Raw genomic sequence first — 20,913 nt, 5'->3', positions numbered from 1 at the left:
ATTATCACTGTTGTGATAACTGGCTCAGTGGTTCTCAACACCGGACCCCTTCTTACTACCAGTCTGCCCATGAAGTTGACACTGCAGCCAGTAATTGAGTGTGTGTTATTATTGTCACTTCCCCAATCTCACGGTTCCCTTTTTGTCAAACACTAATTTCAAGTCTTAGTCTCTTTCATGTACCTGAACATCCTCTTGACAGCAAGCCAATGGCATTTTTGTAGGTGTTTGTTAGATTGACTCGAGCAATTAACAGCACAAGATATGTCTGGGTGAGAAACTTGGAACAGTTACAGGAGACTGCCAATAGCTTGCTGGTATGGTACAGTCTTACCATAATTCACATTGCCAGTATCACGTTCCGTTCCATTTTGCGAAGGGTTCCTAAGGGTGGTCCTGGCCTCCGTTTGGGTTGAGATGGGGTTGCAGTCCGACATGCCAAACTTACGAAGCACGCTGTCTATGTAGTTCCTCTGGTCAATGATAAGTTGTCAATTTTAATATGTAGACATATTTTTATTGGATAGATTTTTTCATGTCAAATTCTGAATCTGATTTTCTCTAGACTTTCCTCTGAATTTTCCGTTCATTCGTGAAGAATATAAGGTCGTCATTATTGACGTGACAGCGTCTAATAAATTGATGAACGCCGGCTGCATGCACGAAAGTGTCCCGTTACGCACATTGTTCTATTACGCGGTGTCCCATTACGTTCATTGTACACTTGCGCCGCATCTATCTCTCTTCCCCTCGACTGTTTATAAAGTGAAGTGAAAAGTTAAAGTGGTTTTCATTGCTTATTACAATAACAATTTCGGCAATAAAGGTTAATTATTCTTGCATTTTAAAAATCTGATTACTAGTATAATTTCAAGTATTTATTCTTTTATTATTAAAATAAAAATGATTCAATTTCATTCATAAAGTATGCAATCATTTCGTCAATGTTTTGTTATGACGTCACGTTAAACTATCGTCCGTAAACCGACTTTACAGACAACCAATTCTTTTTATGGAACATTTGAAGACACTGTTGTTAGTATGTTCAAAGTAGATACAAGGATCTGCTTTGGACTCAGTGGCAGATTTACAAATTTTCAAGGTACTTATAGGCTGTAAAGTTTTTGCCGCCCTTGCCTTTACAATTTTCACGTCCTAGATTATTATTTACAATCCAACAATTAAGTTGAAATTGCACGTAAAATAATTTTTGGGTATATTTTTCAGATAATAAAAGCTCAATCATGTACGATTAATAAGGTGGGGTAATGCATGCTACTTAAACAATAATGTACATTTGGTAAACGTGAATAAATAATTTTTATTGCGCTTACAAACGGTTAAAAATAATCGTTAATACCATCCAGTTCGCAGACTCCAACCAGTAGTAGGACTGGCATGTATGGGTTGATCAAGTGGGAAGAGAGAAATACATTTTCTATAATTTCGCTCTTTTCACTCATTCAAAGTGTCGGCAAAGGGCGCAGAGTCCGATTACTTTTGGGGGGGGGGGGGGGGGTGCGGCGAACTAGCTGTTATACTCTAGAATATGTAAGTTTGCTACACAGATTCACTGAACGTATAATAAGGGAGAGGGGAAAGTCATCGGGAAAAATTTGTTGCAAACTTATATCTGTAAAACATCAGAAAACAGAAAACTGTCATGCAGAAATCTTTTTGATATCTATGAGGTTGCAAAAAAAAATCGGTCCCCAAATTTGCTGCCCCAAAAATCTGCAGCCCTAGGCTCAAGCCTACTGAGCCTGCTGGTAAATCCGCCACTGTTTGGACTATCTTACACCCATCTCTGTGAGGACTTGGTTTAGATTATGGTTCCAGCATAAGTCTGTCCCTGGAAATAAATACATGAGCCCTGTTTCGTAGTTTGACGGAAGTGCCTTGCCACACCCGGCGGAGTGATATGGCTAACGTGGCCGGTAGCGGCGCTATCTTCGTAGCATTCGCGCACTGCTCACATCGGCACTCAGCTGCGCGCACGGGCGCGTTCGTCGCACAAGTTTCTGGGCAGGTGTTGATGATGCATCTGTGCAACGAGAGGAGCACTGATGGTTGGCGTCACATTGGACAGATGAGGTGATAACCTTTCGTGTTGTCACAATAACCAATAAATATCAGTTTCTCGGATTTGGGGTCCCATGTTTTTCTCTTCTCTCTTAGAATTTGGGCCATGGCTTCACAACCGAATATTCTGAGGGCAAAAAAGTACTTTCTGTCTCCATGGGACCACATATGTCCGCGTGCACCATTTCCAAGGATTCGTTTGTTCTAAAGATGCTTTGTTTGAATGGAAAACGTGATTGTTTGCTTTGACACAAACTTCACACAAGGCCTTGCTTGTCTCAGGTTCTGCACTCCATCTGCCATTGTTTTTAACAAGTTCATATATTTTCTGTTTAAATGACTTAACCTGCAGTCTCATAGATCTTTGTTTTTCTCCACAATTTCCTTACCCACAGCGACATGCCATGAAAACTTTGAACTAACGAGAAATTATGAGTGACGCAGTTAGGTGAAGGATGTGTCCATATTGGTATGTGCAGTTTACGTAAGAACATATGCTCTGCTACATTTATTGTCACTTGCTCTAATGATGAAATCAGTTAAACTAAACTTTCTATTAATGCTTACGAACATATATGTACCGTTATTTCAAGAATAACAATTAAATAAAACAGTTTGGTGACACTAAGGAAATATTGGTTTGTCGCAGTGGCCCTCCTGCGCGGGCGTCGGGCAGGAAAACAAACAATGGCGGAGGACGGAGAACAGCTGGATCGCGGCGACGACTCGCAGAAGGGCTCGGACAAGATGTTCTCGCTGAAGAAGTGGAACGCGGTGGCGATGTGGAGCTGGGACGTGGAGTGCGACACGTGCGCCATCTGCCGCGTGCAGGTGATGGACGCGTGCCTGCGCTGCCAGGCGGAGAGCAAGCAGGACTCGCGCTACGGGCGACAGGACTGCGTGGTGGTGTGGGGCGAGTGCAACCACTCCTTCCACTACTGCTGCATGTCGCTGTGGGTGAAGCAGAACAACCGCTGCCCGCTGTGTCAGCAGGAGTGGTCCATTCAGAGGATGGGCAAGTAGGAGGCTCGTGTGTCGTTTCTGCGACGCGCGACTGTGAAGAAAAACACTTGTCCTACAACTATACCTATTGTTCGTTGGTGTGCGATAACCCTTTTTTTAGGTATGATCAATGTTACACCTAGTTTCTTTTTCCATTAAACTCGGTATATCTTTGTATCATATATGTTGATCAGTTACGCCTCAATATCATAGTACATTCAAGCTGAATTATATTGATTGGTATTACAAGATTATACTTTTAATTATACTAAGTATATCGATGACTGGCTGACATTTTGGCATTAGTCATATCATCATTTCATAATTCCAAGTATTTTATTTGCCAATAAAATAAACAGTGTGTTAGGTTATGTAATTGACATTTAAAATATCGTAAAATTTTTTTGAAAGGTTTGGCCGTGATATTAGTTAGGTTAGCTTAGCTTAGTGACATTTAAAATACCTCAAAGTCATGTAAAAGGTTGGTCAGTTACAAAACATTTAAAATGGGTAATATTCTTGCAGCGTGGATTTTCCGCAAAGTAAAAAAATAAAATTCAGAAAAAAATAATCTTTTTTCAAACACTAGAGATGTTCCTGTATTCACCCTAAAACAATTTATTTAATATTCCTACTGATTTCTGAGAAATTACCATTTGTAGTTTACATTACAATCACTGTGCATTTATGCAGCCAACACTTTTTTTATTTGGTATCCTGTGCAGTGATGTGGACGCCACCATTGTGTTTTAGAGAAGCAACTTTACTCTGTGGTTTCCAATATATAAGTGTGTTTATATTTTGTATTTGGATTTTGTGATGCAGTAGAAGATAAATAGAAATTTAGAAGGAAAAAAAATAGATGAGTCCCTGCTGTGCATCCAATCCCAGCGTTAACCATTATATACCTGGAATTTTTTTTTGTATTATGGTGGTGAGAAGCGCTGACTTGTTACATGTTATAGCACGTAACCTGATGTACAAAAATGAATTATTACATTTGTGGTAGGGGGGGAAGTTCACACTATCTAGTGAATTTTCTATTCTGCATCCAAATACTATTTTATATTAAACAACTTTGTAACACAATAATGGTGAAATTTAATTTGCAAACACACGTGTATCGATGTTTACGTCGTCTATTGTTGACAGTTTTGATGGCAAGTTTTAAGCCAATGATGGTCTGTTTAATTCTTATGAAATTGTAATGTCAGCATCCTGCGCTGGCTTGTCTGCGCATGCGCAGTGGATCGCAGCCTCGTGGACCGCCCCAAGTTGTCTGCGCGCTGCGCTCTGGTGTGAGCGACTCGTAGTAGGACAATATGGGAAACTGGCAGAATAGCATTGGCGAAGCGCGAGACACTATTGCATTGCTCTAAAGGTATTTTACACTCCACGCCGCTAGATGCCACTACTGTTGACTAGTTTCATGCACTTCAACGTAGGTACACTCCACGCCGCCAAGTTCGCTGACATCACTTGCCTCGCGTATTTCTTAAGGCTGCACGACCCAAACAATTTTATTCCTGATTTTAATGTTTGGCTAATGTTTAATATAAACGAATTTTCGTAAGTGAAGAATTGTCTATAAAACTGATAGTTTGTGAGCTACACGATTTTAGTTTTGTAGCATTTCTTGCAGTATGTATGGATCTCAAGAGATAATTAAATTTGCTTTTTTTTTTGTATAGTGCAAGTTATATGTGAACTACTAAATTACATTATTTAAAAATTGTAAAAATTGACTAGTAGTATATTTGTGCACAGTTATAAAATCAGCAGTTCACTTTAATATAAAAACGGCAAAAATTTATTCAAATATTAATTTACTCAATATAATCATGAAATACACACAACCATATACTTTCATAAAAAAACAATAAAAAGTCTGATATTGTTAATAGTACTACAGATCCGAACTACAGGGGGAATGCGTGTTTTCGTGGCGCCTGGAATTCCGAAATATATCAGATGCAACCCGCTACCCACTAGGCACCGTGAAGTCTGGTTGAGCATTAGCTTCCCCCCTCCCCTCATCTTTGCTACGAGCGAGCAGGTAAACAGCCTGGCTGCCAGCCGCAGGGTTGCCGGATCTCAGCTGCCCTCCGCCCTGCCTGGCTGTGTCGTGGGTCGCTAGTTAGTGCTGGTTTTAGTTGCAGACTTTGTCAGTCTTGTTAAATAAGTAGTACACTTTTACAATGACAGGTTTTTCTTGCAACAATGGCTCCCCAAAAATTAAGGAATGGCAAACGATATTTTAAAACTAAAAGAAACAAGTTGTCACAAGCAAGAAAGAAATACCATGCTGCTCAGCGATTGTTGTGTGAAAATGCAGGTGGTATAGAAGAACTCCAGCCAGAGTCATCAATTAGTTGGGCAGAATCTGGTCATCAAGTTCGGGAAGAATTCCAGTAAGTGATTTTGTTTACAGTATGGGTGAAACTAATTTTTGCTTGAATTTCGGTACAATTCTAAGGCAATTGCAAAAGTACTACGGGATCACCTTGTCAATAACACAGGTGTTTCGCGGTTTCTGTTGGATGGTCGGGTGCTGGCATCTTGCCAGTATAGGAAAATCAATGTTAACTAAAGTACGTTTTCTGTAGGCACTAAATAAGATAAAAAGGTGAAACAAATACCAGAACGCAGATAATGCAGGTATACACGCGTTAATACTCACTTTTTTTAATAACGTTTTCACATAGTTTTTAAATGACTTGTTCATTTTTCAATACTCTATTGTAAACAGGCTGCCCGTTTTATATTGAAAATGAATATTTAGGCATATTCTGCAAATTATTTAGATCAAAAAAGTTTCAGACCGCATGTCTTACTGTAATAGGAAAGCTATAATGTTATATTTGTTGTATTGAAATAATTTGTGCAGGGGCAAATATTTCAGATGAGCGTTGGCTAGCGTGTGGAGGGGGGCAGGAAGGGAGGCAGCTGTCAGGTTGCTGCCTTGTGCCCGGAAGGGGGGGGGGGGGGGTACTAATGCCTTCCTGGAGCTGTTTACAGTTTGTAGGTCGTGACTCGCCACGGCATCGAAACTCTGGTATATCACCCCCCCCCCCCCCCCCCCCCCCTTCCAAGATCTGGAGTATCAGTGCTGCAAGGGAAAAAAAGTAAAAAACTAAAGACAGATCTTTTACAATGGTTATTATTATTATTATTATTATTATTATTATTATTGCGTTTTTCTAGCTGTTTAATACAACTGGACGGTTTCTTTTTCTGTAACGGGAGTCTACAAAAAAAACAAACAAAATGTGACTCATGGTATACAGAATTGTTTGCTTAAAGTTTGGGCTTACTGCCAGTTCTCAAGTATTGATGGTTGAGTAACGGTGTGTGTTCAGTTCCTGAAACCATGGCGAAAATGTCATGCCAAGAGAAACCTATTAGAAGAAAATTAACTTTATCTGCTCCACGCAAGTCGAAAAAGAAGAAAGGCAAAGCCGTTTGGAGAGCGAGGATGTAAGTACGAGCACTCGTTTTCGGCTTGATTTTAAGTTATATTAAACATGCTTTATTTTAATCGATTAATTTTTGATAATTACAGCGGATGTAATGTAATGTGGTTTGAAATATAACGTTTCGATCAAACTGGTGTCCGTTAATATTTATGTTATTATTAAATGCATACTTCTATATTATTTAAGCTGAGTTGCAGTATAATATTTCTCTAGTCAGTTTCAGCTGTAGCGCTAACACAGACCACGGTCACAGAATAAATAAAAAAAAAAAAACAAGCGACGTTGCACGATTATCCGTAAACTCCGTTGCATTTATTTGTGGTAATTGTCATTTCCATTCATGATTTGATTGATTTGATTTTTTATTTCATTCAATAGACCATACAATGGTATAGGATATGTCAAAAAAGAAAATTACAAATAAACATAAATACAAACACACAAACAGGTACAAGAACAGTATTAATAGCATTACAAAATTAAAATAATATAATATAACAGCTGCTCTTCCATGAATATGCACCTATTATATATTATATATAAAATAAATTATGTATAAAAGAAAAGTCATACATAAAAAAAATTACGAAGCTACCTCCTGTTCATAATCGTCTATATTATAAAAAGCCTTATGTGCTAAATAAAGAAATATGTAATTCCTTTTTAAATAAATTACATTGGTCCATATTTTTTAGAACTGATGGTAATTTATTGAATAATCTAATACCAACATTTCTAACTGACTAAAGTTTTTTTCTTATGAACCCTTTGCAGATGAAAATCTGCATTAATTCGCGTGAAATGCTCATGAATATTAGTATTTTTTAAGTAAATTAATTTGTTTTTATGAATAAACAATAATACTTTGTAAATATAAATACAGGGCACAGTAAGAATACCTAAGGATTTATAAATATCACGACAACTGTCCAAACGTTTCATGTGGAGTATAATTCTGATTAATTTTTTTTTGTATAATAAAAACTGATTGTAGATGATGTCTATTACTCCCCCAATACATAATTCAATAGCTGATTAAAGAATAAACATAGCCAAAGTAGGCAGACCATAGACATTGTTTGGTAGTTATATGAGAACACATACTGTTTAATTTCTTAAGCAAACCAAACGTATGTTTTGGTATTTCATGTAATTTATTTAGTGTACCTATAGGATAAAACTTATCTTAGTATAACTGGCTTTATAAATAAAATTTAAACTTTTTCATGCCACTTATTATTCAATCTTATTTAAAATAAAAGCCCCATGCAGAGGTGCGTTTAGGCTGTTCAAGGGTAAAAAAAAAGTCTGAAATATAATATTTACATTTTTCCTGTCTGGAAACCATTGATTAAATAGTACATCTGAAATAACACAAAGTAATTAAAAAATATATTTATTACTTTTTTTAATATTTAATCGTTTTGACATGTTTACAAAACGGCAATACCGTCTAGTTTTTAAAGGTGATTTTTTTTATAATTGAAAAAAATTGTATTTCTAATAGGCCAAGAAAGTTTTGTGTAGTTTCGAAAGTCGTTCTCAAGAAAGAAAAAAAATACTTGTTGGCAAATTTTGTATCGAAAATTAGCAACATTAGTAGTACTCTAAAAACAAGATCAGTTTTATCTCTATCGAATATTACATTTTTAACACATAGCAGCATTCTTCCTGATTACAACGATACCAAGTTTATAGCAATGCGAGCTTTCTATTCATTGTGGTGCTGTCCCAAAGCAGCACGTGCACATCCTCTTCTGCGACGCGAGAGCTGCCATGGCGAGCGGCCTCTGCGCCGTTGTTACCTACCGGTGAGGTGGCGCTCCTCGCGCCGCCTCTTGCAACTGCGTGGGGTATTTGAGATGTGTCGGGGGCTCGCTTGCTGTATTTATTTTTCGCGGGTTTTTTGAGGTGCAGTGTTCTGATTGCAGTTGTAGCAAACAGCTGTATAGAAAATTAGGCTTTTCGTTGTCCTCGAGGTGTTTAACGATGTCAAAGGCTCGGCGACGGAAGCAATCACGGCCTTACAAACGGAGTAAAAAATCTAAAGTCCAACGAGCTCTCTGGAAGAAAAGGAAATTAGCCGAAAATCAATTAACAAGAAACAATGAAGTTACGAGGTAAGTATTTTTTTCTTTCAATCGGCTTCAAAATTACTGCATTATATATACATAATGTGTATTTAACGTGAATATTGTCTTCAACGTACTGGTTATGGCTGAGCATTTATCAGTAAAGGTTTTACTACGATAACAAAGGTTAAATACATACTATTTATTCCTTGAATCGGAAGTTACAATGTTGATAACGATATCTGGATTCAAACTCTTTCGTTGCCTCATTTCAACAGTGATTTCAATCATTATGTCTCAACAATTTTGCATGTATAAAATACCACATGAGAAACTATGTATGTGTGCGTTTTTGACGGTTTCTTTCAGACAAGCTGTGTACCAAAACAGTATAAAACCTTGATTAATTTTTATGCAGAGGGGAAAAAAAAACATGAAAAATACTAAATGTAAATTTCTTGCACATAAAATATGTTATAAAACACCACCTACCTTTTACGAGTATATGCTGGATGGCTATGCAGAAATGCACAAATACTGCAGTGATTGTAACGCTAAAAAATGTTGCAATAAGTAAGCTTTTGCACTATAGTGTAAATTTAAAAAATAATTTTTGAAGCATCGAAAACGACGAGGCCTTTGTTGTTGGTAAAAAAATGTTTAGCCATAAAGTAGCCATTATCTTATGAAGATTTTAAGTGTACAGTTTCAGTAATAATTAGAGAACCAGAAATATGCCAATTAAATTTGACAACTAAGCTAAATTATACCCATTCATACACACGCACAGAAGCTTTATTTATTTAGATGATTGTCTTGTGCTTTCAGTATGCTCACTTTATTCTGTATAGTCAGCTTAGCTACACAGTGAGTCATTCGCTCGGTATATATTTACATGTGTATTACCGTTTCAATTTGCGAAACTATCGGATTTATTAGGGAAGATGTTTGTTTTAAAACACTTTTATTAGCTAATTATGTAATCAAATCTTGTAATTCGATTTTAACCTACTTCCAATTATTGTCGCATTGATTTGAAACTTTGAAAGTATAAGTACCCCCCGATGACAGTACAATAATATTATGACTATGACCCTAAAAGTGAAAATGGGTGTAGAGGGGCATAGGAGCAAAAAAAAAACACACTTTTTTTTCTTTGGACTATAACCATGCTTTTTGTATATCCATGAGTCCGGGGCAAGGTGGGAAATTCGCCCGAAGTTGACTGCCTCCCTGAATTGTGGTAGGGGGGGTTCAAAATGCCAAGATTTTGAAAAAAAAAATTGATTATATCCTACTTCTAATTTTCGTATTGATTTGAAACATATTAAGTATATATGTAACCCCAATGACAATTCAATGATTTTATGACAATGACCCGAAAATTGAAAAAGGAGGGAGGAGGGCAAAAAAAAAAACCTACTTTTTCCAATGGGCAATAGCCATCCTTTTTGTACATCAATGAGTCCGGGGCAAGGTGGGAAATTTGCCCGAAGTCGACTGGCCCTTCAATTGTGTGGGGGTAGGGGATGTTGGAAACTCTTAAATTTTGAAAATTTCAAAAATTGATTCTCTTTTGATTCGGAGTGTTTCCGAGCTATTCAGGATACTGAATCTCAACTCTCTTTCCCCCCCCCCCCCCCCCCCCCTTCCCTGCTATGGGCCGGTCATTTCCCTCCGATTTTTTTTTAATTCGGGAAAATGAAAGTACGTTAATTTTGACGTGCATCCAAGGCCTTCTGGCACCATTATATCTGTTGGGGGGGGGGGGGGGGAATGGGGGCAATTGCCCCTGAATATTTTAAATTTAGAAAATTTATTTTTAGGTGCATTTAGAGGAATTCATAAAAATATCTAATTTAATATTTAATGTAAACTAAAAATATTTTTTTTAGGAATTTATAAATAAAAAATCAATTAAAAAATTAAATAAATGTAGTAATATATATTTAAAAAATTTAATCTTTCCGATTTTGAGTTTTACCGAGGTCGAGAAATGGTGGAAAATGTGCCAGGGGTTCAATTTTCTCCCCCTCAGATGGGAAATGGTTTAATGACCCTAAATTTGGATAATTTTAAAACTATACTTATTCTTTTCGATTTATAGTGTTTCCGGGATGTATCATGAGTTTGGGGCACTATGGGAGTTTGCCCCGGGGTTGACTATGCCCCTGGGAAAGAGGGTAAGGGGGGTTAAAGACCAAAATTTCGAAAATTTAAAATCAATCCTTTTTTGATTTGGAATTTTCCGATCCAAAAGGTCGGCTTATGGTGTCAAATGTACCGGGGATGGGGTTAAGCACAAACATTTTGAAAATTACCTAAGCTTGGCCTGTATGTATTATTTATGAACTGACTGTAATTTTGATAAAATTAATTAATAATTTTAGGTTCTTTGTAACAAATACGTACGCCAGTCATTCATGCACCGTGCTATTGCATAATCGCAATTCCGTCCGTGTACAATTTTAGGGCAGCTCATTTCTGAATAAATTATTGTATTAAATATTTAAAACTGTTTTTCACGAGACAAAAAAAATCCTCACTTAATTATTGGATTAACAGAAGTCTCATTTGTCACGTAAAGTTATAAAACAATGTTTTTCCAAATTAAAATAGCAAATTATAACATGAACAATGCCGTTTTAATAGTAGGATATTGATATGTAGCTCGCTCGTCGCAAGTCTTCAAGAAAGTTAGTGCGTCCCTGCCCATTTGTATCCTTCCCCACGTTCAAGTACACATATACAACAAGTACGAGTTGTAACCAAACCAACTACGTTGTCATTAACTTGACTGTGGATTAAAGGAAGGCTTCATTGTTCAATGTGTTCACTTTAAATTAAATTCAAAATTTCGGAAGTTAATTACCTTGCCTATAATGTGCAGTAAAACGTAAACGACTTCAACTATTCAAGTATTATATATATGTGTGTGTGTGTGTGTATATATATATATATATATATATATATATATATATATATATATATATAGGGACTAGTTAAGTACTGATCTTTACTTTTATTCTTAAACGATACTTACACATGCTTATTATTTACAGATAGGCTAACGAAAAATATCTGGATGACCAGTTATGAAAAAATATAGTAAATAATATAACATTTACAGCACAGTACGTACGTGCTCATCTAAATTGACGTTAGGTGGGAGTTTGTACGAAGTAGAATTTGTTTCAGGTACGGAAAATTACGGATCTTTTAGTCATTTATGCTAGTGTCAGAAGGATCATTAAGTACAGCGCTGAAATACGTTTCAGTGTAGAAGACTCACCAGCTTGCGGAGGGTGGGGTCATGGGTTCGAGTTTCTCATGAGACATGCATGAGCGTGGTGGGAGTGTTTAATGTCAGGTTGATGTTGTTTGATTACTAAACCATCCTCATTCCCTCTACAAAGTCAGCCTACTGACTAAACGAATATGGGAAGTGTTTGAATATTTATTTACACACACGATTATTTCACCAGTAATAACTTATAAAAATCCAATGGTGGAATATTCACTCACGTTTTACATACCACATGGCAATTTCAGCCTTTGTGGTATATCTGCTTCTGGTTTAGATATTTTTTCAGGCCAGTGATGTATAATTCCGCCAAACGTTAACAATAGTATTGCCATGCAGGAAATGCTATGTGACTACCACAAGAAAATGTTTTCAATCGGAAGATGCAAAATACGCATTAAAGTAGATCTAAGCCAGAAGTAGATCTTACAAACAAGTTGAGGTTACATTGCGGCAACTATAAACAACTGTAATACCACAGTCGTGCGACATATTTACAATTAAAGTCAAATAAAATTCAAAATTATTTTCAATAATTTCTTGTTGTGTATTACTCCAAATATTACATAATTATATGTGGTAATTTAGTATTGACATACCTTAATACCACATTACTTTCAATCTCACATACGCTGGAAATTTGACATGTATTGCATTTTGTTAAAAGTACGAGTACAGTATTATAGTGATCACGGAAGCGCCTTAGATAGAGAACTGCAGTATGATTGGTCAAATGCGAAAGATGCTAAGAAACCAGACAGGAAACTAGGTGATAAATCCATGCCACCTGCGTGGCATAAAAACTGATAAAGTGAATATCACACATCATAGCAAGACATACAAAATTAATTATGCCATAAAGCAAAAAAAAAACGTATATTTTACTCAAGGCAACTACATTATGCATATAAATCGAATGGCGACCGAAAGAAAAACCCCACTAATTGAATAAACTTTTCATGTAGGCAATTTTCTTTAGGTTTTGCATAAACGAAAAAACTGCTAATTAAAAAGTTCAATTAGCGTGGCCTTAAAAACGATGCTTTTATTATAAGCAACTGTGATGCATTTATAAATTAGAAATTCCAACCCCATTAATTATTTTTTTCTGTGGTACAAATGTGTACTCCACGTGACTTTGAAAGCTTCCCGACTACGCACAGGGATCAAGCCTTGATTCTGCGTTCAAACAATAACTTGTTTTTGCCGGAGATATACACGGAAACATACTCAGTAATGCTAGAAATACCGAAGGTGAACTGTAGATACGCGTAGATATAGGCCCTACATAAATAAATACACGTGTGCGTTGCCTTCCATTACTATTTATGATTTATTTTACTGCAACATCGGCAGGCAGACTATGTAGGGCCTAAATGTCGCTGCGCGAACTTTCGGTGTTATTTTTAAATGACCTAGTTTCAAATGATGTCGCACATAGAATGTGTATGACGCCTTTTACAGGCATGTTCAACGGAGTTTATCAAACAAGCAAGAGAAAATAAACACCCATGGCACTGTGAAAACTTAATTATATGTACCACTTTGCAGAGTTCGCAATAGCAAAGTATTTATTTTTAAATTCTGTGTAGCATTTTGATATCTATAACTTATTGAATTAAATTATTGAATTCACAAATTCCACCATTTGTTTTTCCTGAGCTCCCCATAACACCTCGACTCGCCCCAGGACAAGCAGCATGAGATGCTTCCTTTCCTCTTTTCAAACAGGGGATTACGATAATCCCCATTAATGAAGCACCCAGCTGTGTTGACGAGGGTCGGCAAGGTGTGTCATTAGCCTGGAGGGACAAAGGTGGATTATAGGGCCAAATTCGAATGAAAATTCAGAAGATGCTACTTGTCATACATCCGTCATTTAAATAGGCAATTTTTCATATTTTACTGGAGTTCTTGGCAACCAGTCAACACCCTTTAGGGGTGGTTCACAAATTGGCAAAAATAATGGGGTTTTTCTTTTGAAAGTAATAAGAATGTTAATTAATTTAATAAGAAATAAAATTCATATGCTGGAAGAAAAAACTTCGTAGATTTTTAAGATGTATCATATTTATGTGATACACACTCCCAAATCGTAGAAAAAATTTTAATAAACATGACTGTATTAGGTCCACGAAGTAACAGTAATTTATGGACGAGGAGTGCAATTATTGCGTGATGACTCAAATCAAAGTTTTAAACGATTATGTATACTTGCCTTTGTGTAATGAGTTAATACTAGCATTGTTGTCCAACCCAATATTTTTTAATGAATTTTTTTCTTTTGGATAGTTTTACTACGGGTTACTGAACAAGCGTTTTTTGTACAATATTATCAAAATTTGTACACAATATAATACACAGTTCGTTACGCTGAGTTTATTCTTCAATTTAACATCTTGGTAATAATCAAAAGCGTTACAGTTCTCGCGTAAAACATATAGTACTGGAGAGCAGCGCGCCAAGTAAAATACGCAGTTGCAATCCCCGTCAAGAGAGTGCGCGGGCAGCATCTCACGCAGCTCGGGGAAACCGCACGCAACGCGGAGTTGCCAAGTCACGTCGCTACTCGCTGGCCCGCCTACATGCAGAGTACCAGTGGCGTTGTTGGTTCTCGTGTTGTACTGCGTGTAAATATATGTAATGGGTAACAAAAAAACCTACCATACGAGAAAAAGAAATAAGCATGCGAAAGCAGTAGCACGGTCTTGGCGAAAAAGGAAAGGTCTTGAACAAGAAAACAAGAGCCTGGTGCAAGACAATGAAGAAAACTTATCAAAGGGAAATATACAGTAAGTAATACATTTAAATGTTATTGTTATTTTTAACATATTTGGAAGAAAAAGTTATGGATAACATGACATGTCGAACTGGGTGTCAGTTTTGATTTGTACTTTATTGCTTATTCTGCACGAAATTATTGTTTTTTTTTTCAATGTACGTAGGACCTAAACTTCTTATCGAAATTGATTCAGATGTGTAATTATGATGAAACGTATATCGTGAATGTCATGGGCACAGAAAATTTTCAGGCGTACACAGAGTGTTCTTCACACACATGACAACGCGCGCGAATACGCCAGGGACCAAAGATAGGTTATTGTGTTTTGTGGAATGCTGTTACCAAATAATTAGTTTTGCTATGGTTTCACTACACCCCCCATTCGCTCTTTAGTCCCCATAGACATATCTGGTAAATAGGCATGTTTTTATTAAGTATTCTATGGAAGTTTAGACGTTATCACTACAAATATTAATTCCCAGTCCGTATGTCTCCACTAGCCTGAGCAAGGGTTAGGGGATACGATAAGAGTTAGTTCGAAAGAAGCATCTCGCTCTGTACTATCAGTGGTACCTATCTGCGCATGCGCAAGTTACCAACGCTCCTCTCTTTCAATGTGTTTTCTGCATATAGGCCTACCATTGCATACGCGTCTCTGACAGCGATGTTTTCGCAGCGCGTACGGAGACTGCGCGACTAATAGGTTGTGGGTTCGAATTTCGGTTCGGTTACAATTTGTTATCACGTTTATTAATTAGTTAAGAAAATTATTTTTTTTTCTCAAATCAGGGATACAATCTCATTCAACTTCGAAAATATGTTACTAAAGAAAGTAATTTAAGTAGCACATTTTCTACGTGATGTTGATTATGATTTTTTTTTTTCGTGTAATGGTAGGAAAAGGTAATTTTCCTGTACAATAATTACTCAATGTTTCGGATATTTTTGTGATTCCGAAGTTAGTATTTTCACTGTAAATAAGGATGTAACTAATATTGTTTTTCTTGTAGTTGTTATATCATCCACTTGAACTTTAAAAAATACAACTTATTCTAAATGACAAATTATCAAAAATTACTTGTAACAAACTATAAGCAGCTTAATACACAGGTATGTGTGAGCCAAACGAAAAATTTCAGACATAAGCTTCATAGGAATATATTATTTCAGGATTATATGCCTATTAGACTTACAATTGAACTGGCAATTTTTGTGTTTGAAAATATGTATTTATCTGTTTTAAAATCGTAACACAGTAAAAACAATTTATTACTGATACTTAAGAAAATTCCCAAAGAAAGAGATATGTTTCCTACTTATTTTTTAGTGTTCCTTACAGCGTTAGTGGGTTTTTCGATTCGGTAGTGTTATAAATGACATATCGAAATTTAAGTTTGACAGTATTGATTAAAAACATAATACGGAACTGACACTAAGGGATCTAACTCGAATAGGGTCAAATGCACCTTTTCGTATTCGTCGTAACTAAACTTTCTTGTCGATTTATCAATACCAACGTGAGACAGATGTTTCATACATTAATTTTTCTCAATATGTATGTCCATAAATATTATGTGCTGTAAGCAGGCCTGGAATAATCTAAAAGTCATGATCTAGCTATGGACGGTAACGGATTATATGGGGTGGTGAAGAATGCATTGTGTGTGTGTGTGTATAACCCCAACCTTGTATGTGTAGGCGAGTGAGCGAGTGTTGAGATTTATACACCATTCCCTAATTGACTCTGCTCTTCACTAAGAAACACCTGCATTATGGGTAAATAAAATATACTCATGCAAATAATTATAGTTTGGGCGCCGTATAGTTAAAATTAATTCTGATCACCTTATCGAGTATCTGTCTATTCTGAGGTTACGTAAATAATAAATTACTTGAATTGAAATTAAATGTATTTTGTTGAAAAACCAAAACAAAACACTACAACGTGGTAACTTCCTGAACAGAATCGTAGTAGCTACAGAAATTATGTTGGTCTCAACTTCTTTACGAACCAGTAACACATTAAACAAACAGAACTCATAATTGAGGGCATTCAAAATGTATGTTTGAGTACTGCTTCGCAGTCTCGTGTATGACTCTAGGCTCACAGTGTAGCTAAGGATATCATCCTCAATTTAATAGTCATCTGAAAGTAAAACGTTCTCAAGAACTCATGTTTGTTTTCATATAGGCTGAGTGTATACGTTAATAATTATAGTACGTTATTTATATATCTGTAGTACGTTAATATTTTTAAACATGTGTATAGGTTAAAAGTAGGCCTTAATTCAAATATGTTGAAGGGTGCAATTTTGTACACATAGGAGTATATGTTTGTTTATGTGTATGCATGTACATATGAACATGCGTGTTCTGTCGGGCATGAATTATTCTTTAAAGTATTACTCCCAATTGTGTTTGGAAAGTAATTAGGCTAAATTTGGTTATCTGGTAAATGTCTAGATGATGGCAAAAAAATATTTTATTAAGTAAGTTTATCATTTACTAAAGAAAATGTAGAACATTTTAGAGAAACTCATTTTATTGACCATTACGAAACAAGAAATCAATACAAACCAATGAACTAACGTCTGTTATAAAATTTGCATGGCTAACAGTTATAAGATATATAAAGAATGGACTAAAATATGTACTTAACATATATGCTGACCTTTTGTAATCCACAAAATAGAAAACAGACATGCTTTTTTAAATGACTTAATGCACATCTATATTTATTTTGAAGGAGGATCTGAATAAAACATTTGATGAAATTCCATTCGTTAGACAAGTCATTTATGTTAATTTTTTGGTAACCAATATAGACAGAAAAATATAGTATGCGTCATGAAAAGACGTCTACGAATGTATGAGTCCCATACGGTAAGTATATTACCATTCATTACATTGTAGTAAATGTTTTTGTTTAAGGCGTATTAGGCCTTCGGCCACTGGAACGCATTTCCGATGCTAACACATCTGTCGGTCGTTAATAGAAACATTGGGAAAGAAGGACGAAAATGTTCAACCGCTTCAGTCGCACCTCCTATGCTAGTGCCCTAGTTATTTTCTGCTGCTTTCCTCTAAACTTCCCTTCCACCCCCAGCCCTCAAGACACCATGGCTCGGCTGTGGACCTCTCCATTGTTGCCAAACTGCAGACGGGGCGAGAATTTGCATGCAATCTACTGCGCGTTTCGTTCTCAGTCAAAATGCCAAAGTGGCGGCAAGGTGTTACGAAAGGGCGAAAACATACAAAACGCTCTTTATTTGTCAAGAAACTGAAAAACGGTGTCAACAGTACGAAGCCGTTGGCAACTTTGGTACAGACATCAGCAGTGGAAAAACCCGGGCGAGTCAGAGCAAAACCTATTGTTAAAAACAGTTTGCATAATGGTCAGGTATCAGGATCGTTTTTTTTTTTAGGGCGAATGGATAAGACACACATTTATGTTGAACCATGACATATCTAAAAATTAACTTATTCACTGTCTAACATGTAGGGGTAAAGTTTTTTTTTTTTCCGGAAAAGAATTCGAATGCTCATTACGCTGCTCAAAGGTATGTCCACGCCAGTGGTTTCTTCCTAGTAATTGGTGGCCATCTGCAAGAGAAACCATCGTTCCATTTAACCAGGATATTCAGGACGCGTTTGCTTCCGTGCGGAACGAAGAGCGAAATAGAGTAAAGTTAAAAGAATGTGGTCTGTTTGTGAGAATGGATCTGCCTTACTTGGGAGCTAGTCCGGACTGATCGGTAGGTGACACTGGACTCGCGGAGGTGAAATGTTTGCCATCAATCTCGAAAACCAAAATCTCGGAAGCAGCAGAAAGGGGAACAGTTTGCTTTCAAATCGAAAATGGGTCGAGGAAAAAACAGTATTGGTACCGCAGATACAGGCACAACTTTTGATAAATCGGAAGGAATATTGCTATGTCATTTTATTTAGTGATAGTGGGATCGAAGTGTTGCGAGAAAAGCCAGATGAAAAGTTTTGGGAAGAAAAACTACTGCCAAAGCTACACAGATTTTCCATGTGGTGTTTACCTTAAATAGCAGACAGTGGCATTCTGAGAGGCATGAAAGTTGAGGAACCAGATTGTTACCCTGCCCTGTACATCCCCCCCCCCCCAAACCCAGTGGGCAGTCAAGCAGATCACGTGAATTCAACCGCCGACATCTCGGCTCCATTCAAACTAGTGATGTGTCGTTAGTGAACGATTCGTTCAAAAAGAACTAATCTTTGAGAGAACCGGATCATACGATTCGTTCGCGATACAAAGAATAATTTATTTAAGAGTCAATTGCTTGAAAGAGTCAGAAGAACGAATGAATCGTCGGGAATCAAAGAACGAGATGAGGACGAATGACTCGTTGGGAATCAGAAGAACGAAACGGCGAAAGAACGAGATGAAAACCGGCCAGTCGGCCAGTCTGATTCGTGAAATGAATCATGGCGCCGGGAGTCGGAGTAATTGGTAATCTAGCATGCACGTATTTACTACAGCAAATGATACCTGATCATGGAAAATAGGGTTAAATGAAAATTATCTGAACTGCCAATGTAAACTGTTAGTTGCAGTTAAGAATTTATTTTTAGCACACTTTTATTAGCTTCACTTGTAACAAAAATAAATAATTAAAAAAAATAATCTTTTAAGTAGATTTTAACGTACTTTGAATTGTCGTAACTATTTGAAATTTTATAAAAAAAAGGGGGGGGGTGTAAAAGGGACAAAAAACATCTTCTTTTGTGTTTTTGGGCAATAACCATGCTGTTTTTATATCCATGAGTTCGGGATATGGTGGGATATTTGCCCGAAGTTGACTTCGCCCCCCCCCCCCCCCCCAAAAAAAAAAATTGAAAATTTTGAAAATCTTTTTTCTTTTTATCTGGAGTGTTTCCGAGCCATGTGGGGTCCACCACTTCCTAAACCCCCCCCCCCCCCCCCCCACCTCCCGCACCATTTTGTCGTCCTTCGGTGGAAGGGCATTTGCCCCCAATTTTTTAAAAGTTGGGAGTCGGGACAATAAAAGTACGTGCTTCCGGGGTCTTCAGGCTATATTGGACCGCCTTGCAGAAAAGAAAAAGGGGAGTTAATTGCCCCCGAAATTTTCGAGACATTGAAGATTTATTTTGTAGTGCATTTCGGGAAATCTATTAAAAAAAATTAATTTTAATAAATTAAAAAGTAAATAAATTAAAATTTATAAAATGTACTTATATTTTTTTTAATGAACTAAATAATCTTTAAATTTAAGTAATTTGTTCACAGCAGCAGTATAACATAATTTTTTTTATAAGTTAAAAGTGTGGGGTGCTTTGATATCCATTGTCTTAAATTTTATATCACTAATGTCTATTTATTAGGAAAAATGAGAGCATCTCACACTTTTTTCATTTAAATTAATTGTGTTGTTTATTACTTGATTCTTTATTTAACTAGTCGAAAAAAATACGTTATACATTGTTATTCAATCTGTCGCTGAGAACAAAATACTTAATTTTAAAGATTTTATTTTTTGACGTGACGTCTAATAAATCGATGAACGCCGGCTGCACGCACGAAAAAATGCCCCTTACACTGTGTCCCGTTACGCTCATTGTTCCGTTACGCTCATTGTACGCTTGCGCCGCATCTATCTCTCTTCCATTCGATTGGAACAACCATCGATTTGACTTTTTCGAGGGACATTAAACTTTAAACACTCCCATTCGTTTCCTACTTTTCCTATCATCGTCCTATCCTTAACAGAATAACACAGATTAGAAGAAGTTAAATAGCAAACATGTATAAAAGTTATAGTTAAAATAATATCTTCGTTAAAGTAATAAACATATTTGAATTATTAGTGTAAAAATAAAAGTAAATTTATCAATTAAATTGTAGATTTCATTTCACCCCTTCTTTGTATCCATACAAAATAGTGATAATTCAATAAAAATGATCCAATTTTAATCATAAAAGTATGCAATCATTTCATCAATGTTTTGTTATGACGTCACGTTTAACTATCGTCCGTAAACCGACTTTACAGACAACCAATTTTTTTTAGTTTATTCAACAATTAAAGCAGTTATAATAATTTAATTTTTCACACAAACATACAAAAACTTTGTAAATAATAAAAAACTAACAAACCATGCGAATTAAAAATAAGAGGGAAATTAACGACAAATGTGAACCACACTCAC

At 36.3% G+C, this 20,913-nt stretch overlaps 2 protein-coding genes across 5 annotated transcripts in view; both read left to right on the top strand.

Annotated features, from left to right (window-relative positions):
* Positions 1-2,729: 2,729 nt before the first annotated feature.
* Positions 2,730-3,261, top strand: LOC134535107 (RING-box protein 2). Its single transcript, XM_063374019.1, has one exon. The coding sequence runs from the start codon at positions 2,770-2,772 to the stop codon at positions 3,103-3,105; it is 336 nt and encodes a 111-aa protein (XP_063230089.1). The 5' UTR covers positions 2,730-2,769; the 3' UTR covers positions 3,106-3,261.
* Positions 3,262-8,361: 5,100 nt separating this feature from the next.
* LOC134535104 (uncharacterized) overlaps positions 8,362-20,913 on the top strand; it is a 305,166-nt gene continuing 292,614 nt past the window's right edge. The window contains exon 1 of one of the 4 annotated variants that reach the window (XM_063373992.1): positions 8,362-8,680. In XM_063373992.1, coding sequence (XP_063230062.1) covers positions 8,550-8,680 — 131 coding nt within the window. In that variant the 5' untranslated portion in view covers positions 8,362-8,549. Of the gene's footprint in view, positions 8,681-14,530; positions 14,729-20,913 lie in introns of those variants that run through there. The other 3 variants (XM_063374003.1, XM_063373999.1, XM_063373983.1) reach the window with 3 other exon arrangements.

This window comes from Bacillus rossius, chromosome 8 (genome assembly GCF_032445375.1).
Source record: "Bacillus rossius redtenbacheri isolate Brsri chromosome 8, Brsri_v3, whole genome shotgun sequence".
In the NCBI taxonomy this organism is placed as follows: domain Eukaryota; kingdom Metazoa; phylum Arthropoda; class Insecta; order Phasmatodea; family Bacillidae; genus Bacillus; species Bacillus rossius.
The sequence above is the reverse complement of the archived record's forward strand: the minus strand, read 5'-3'. Positions and strand labels throughout refer to the sequence as shown.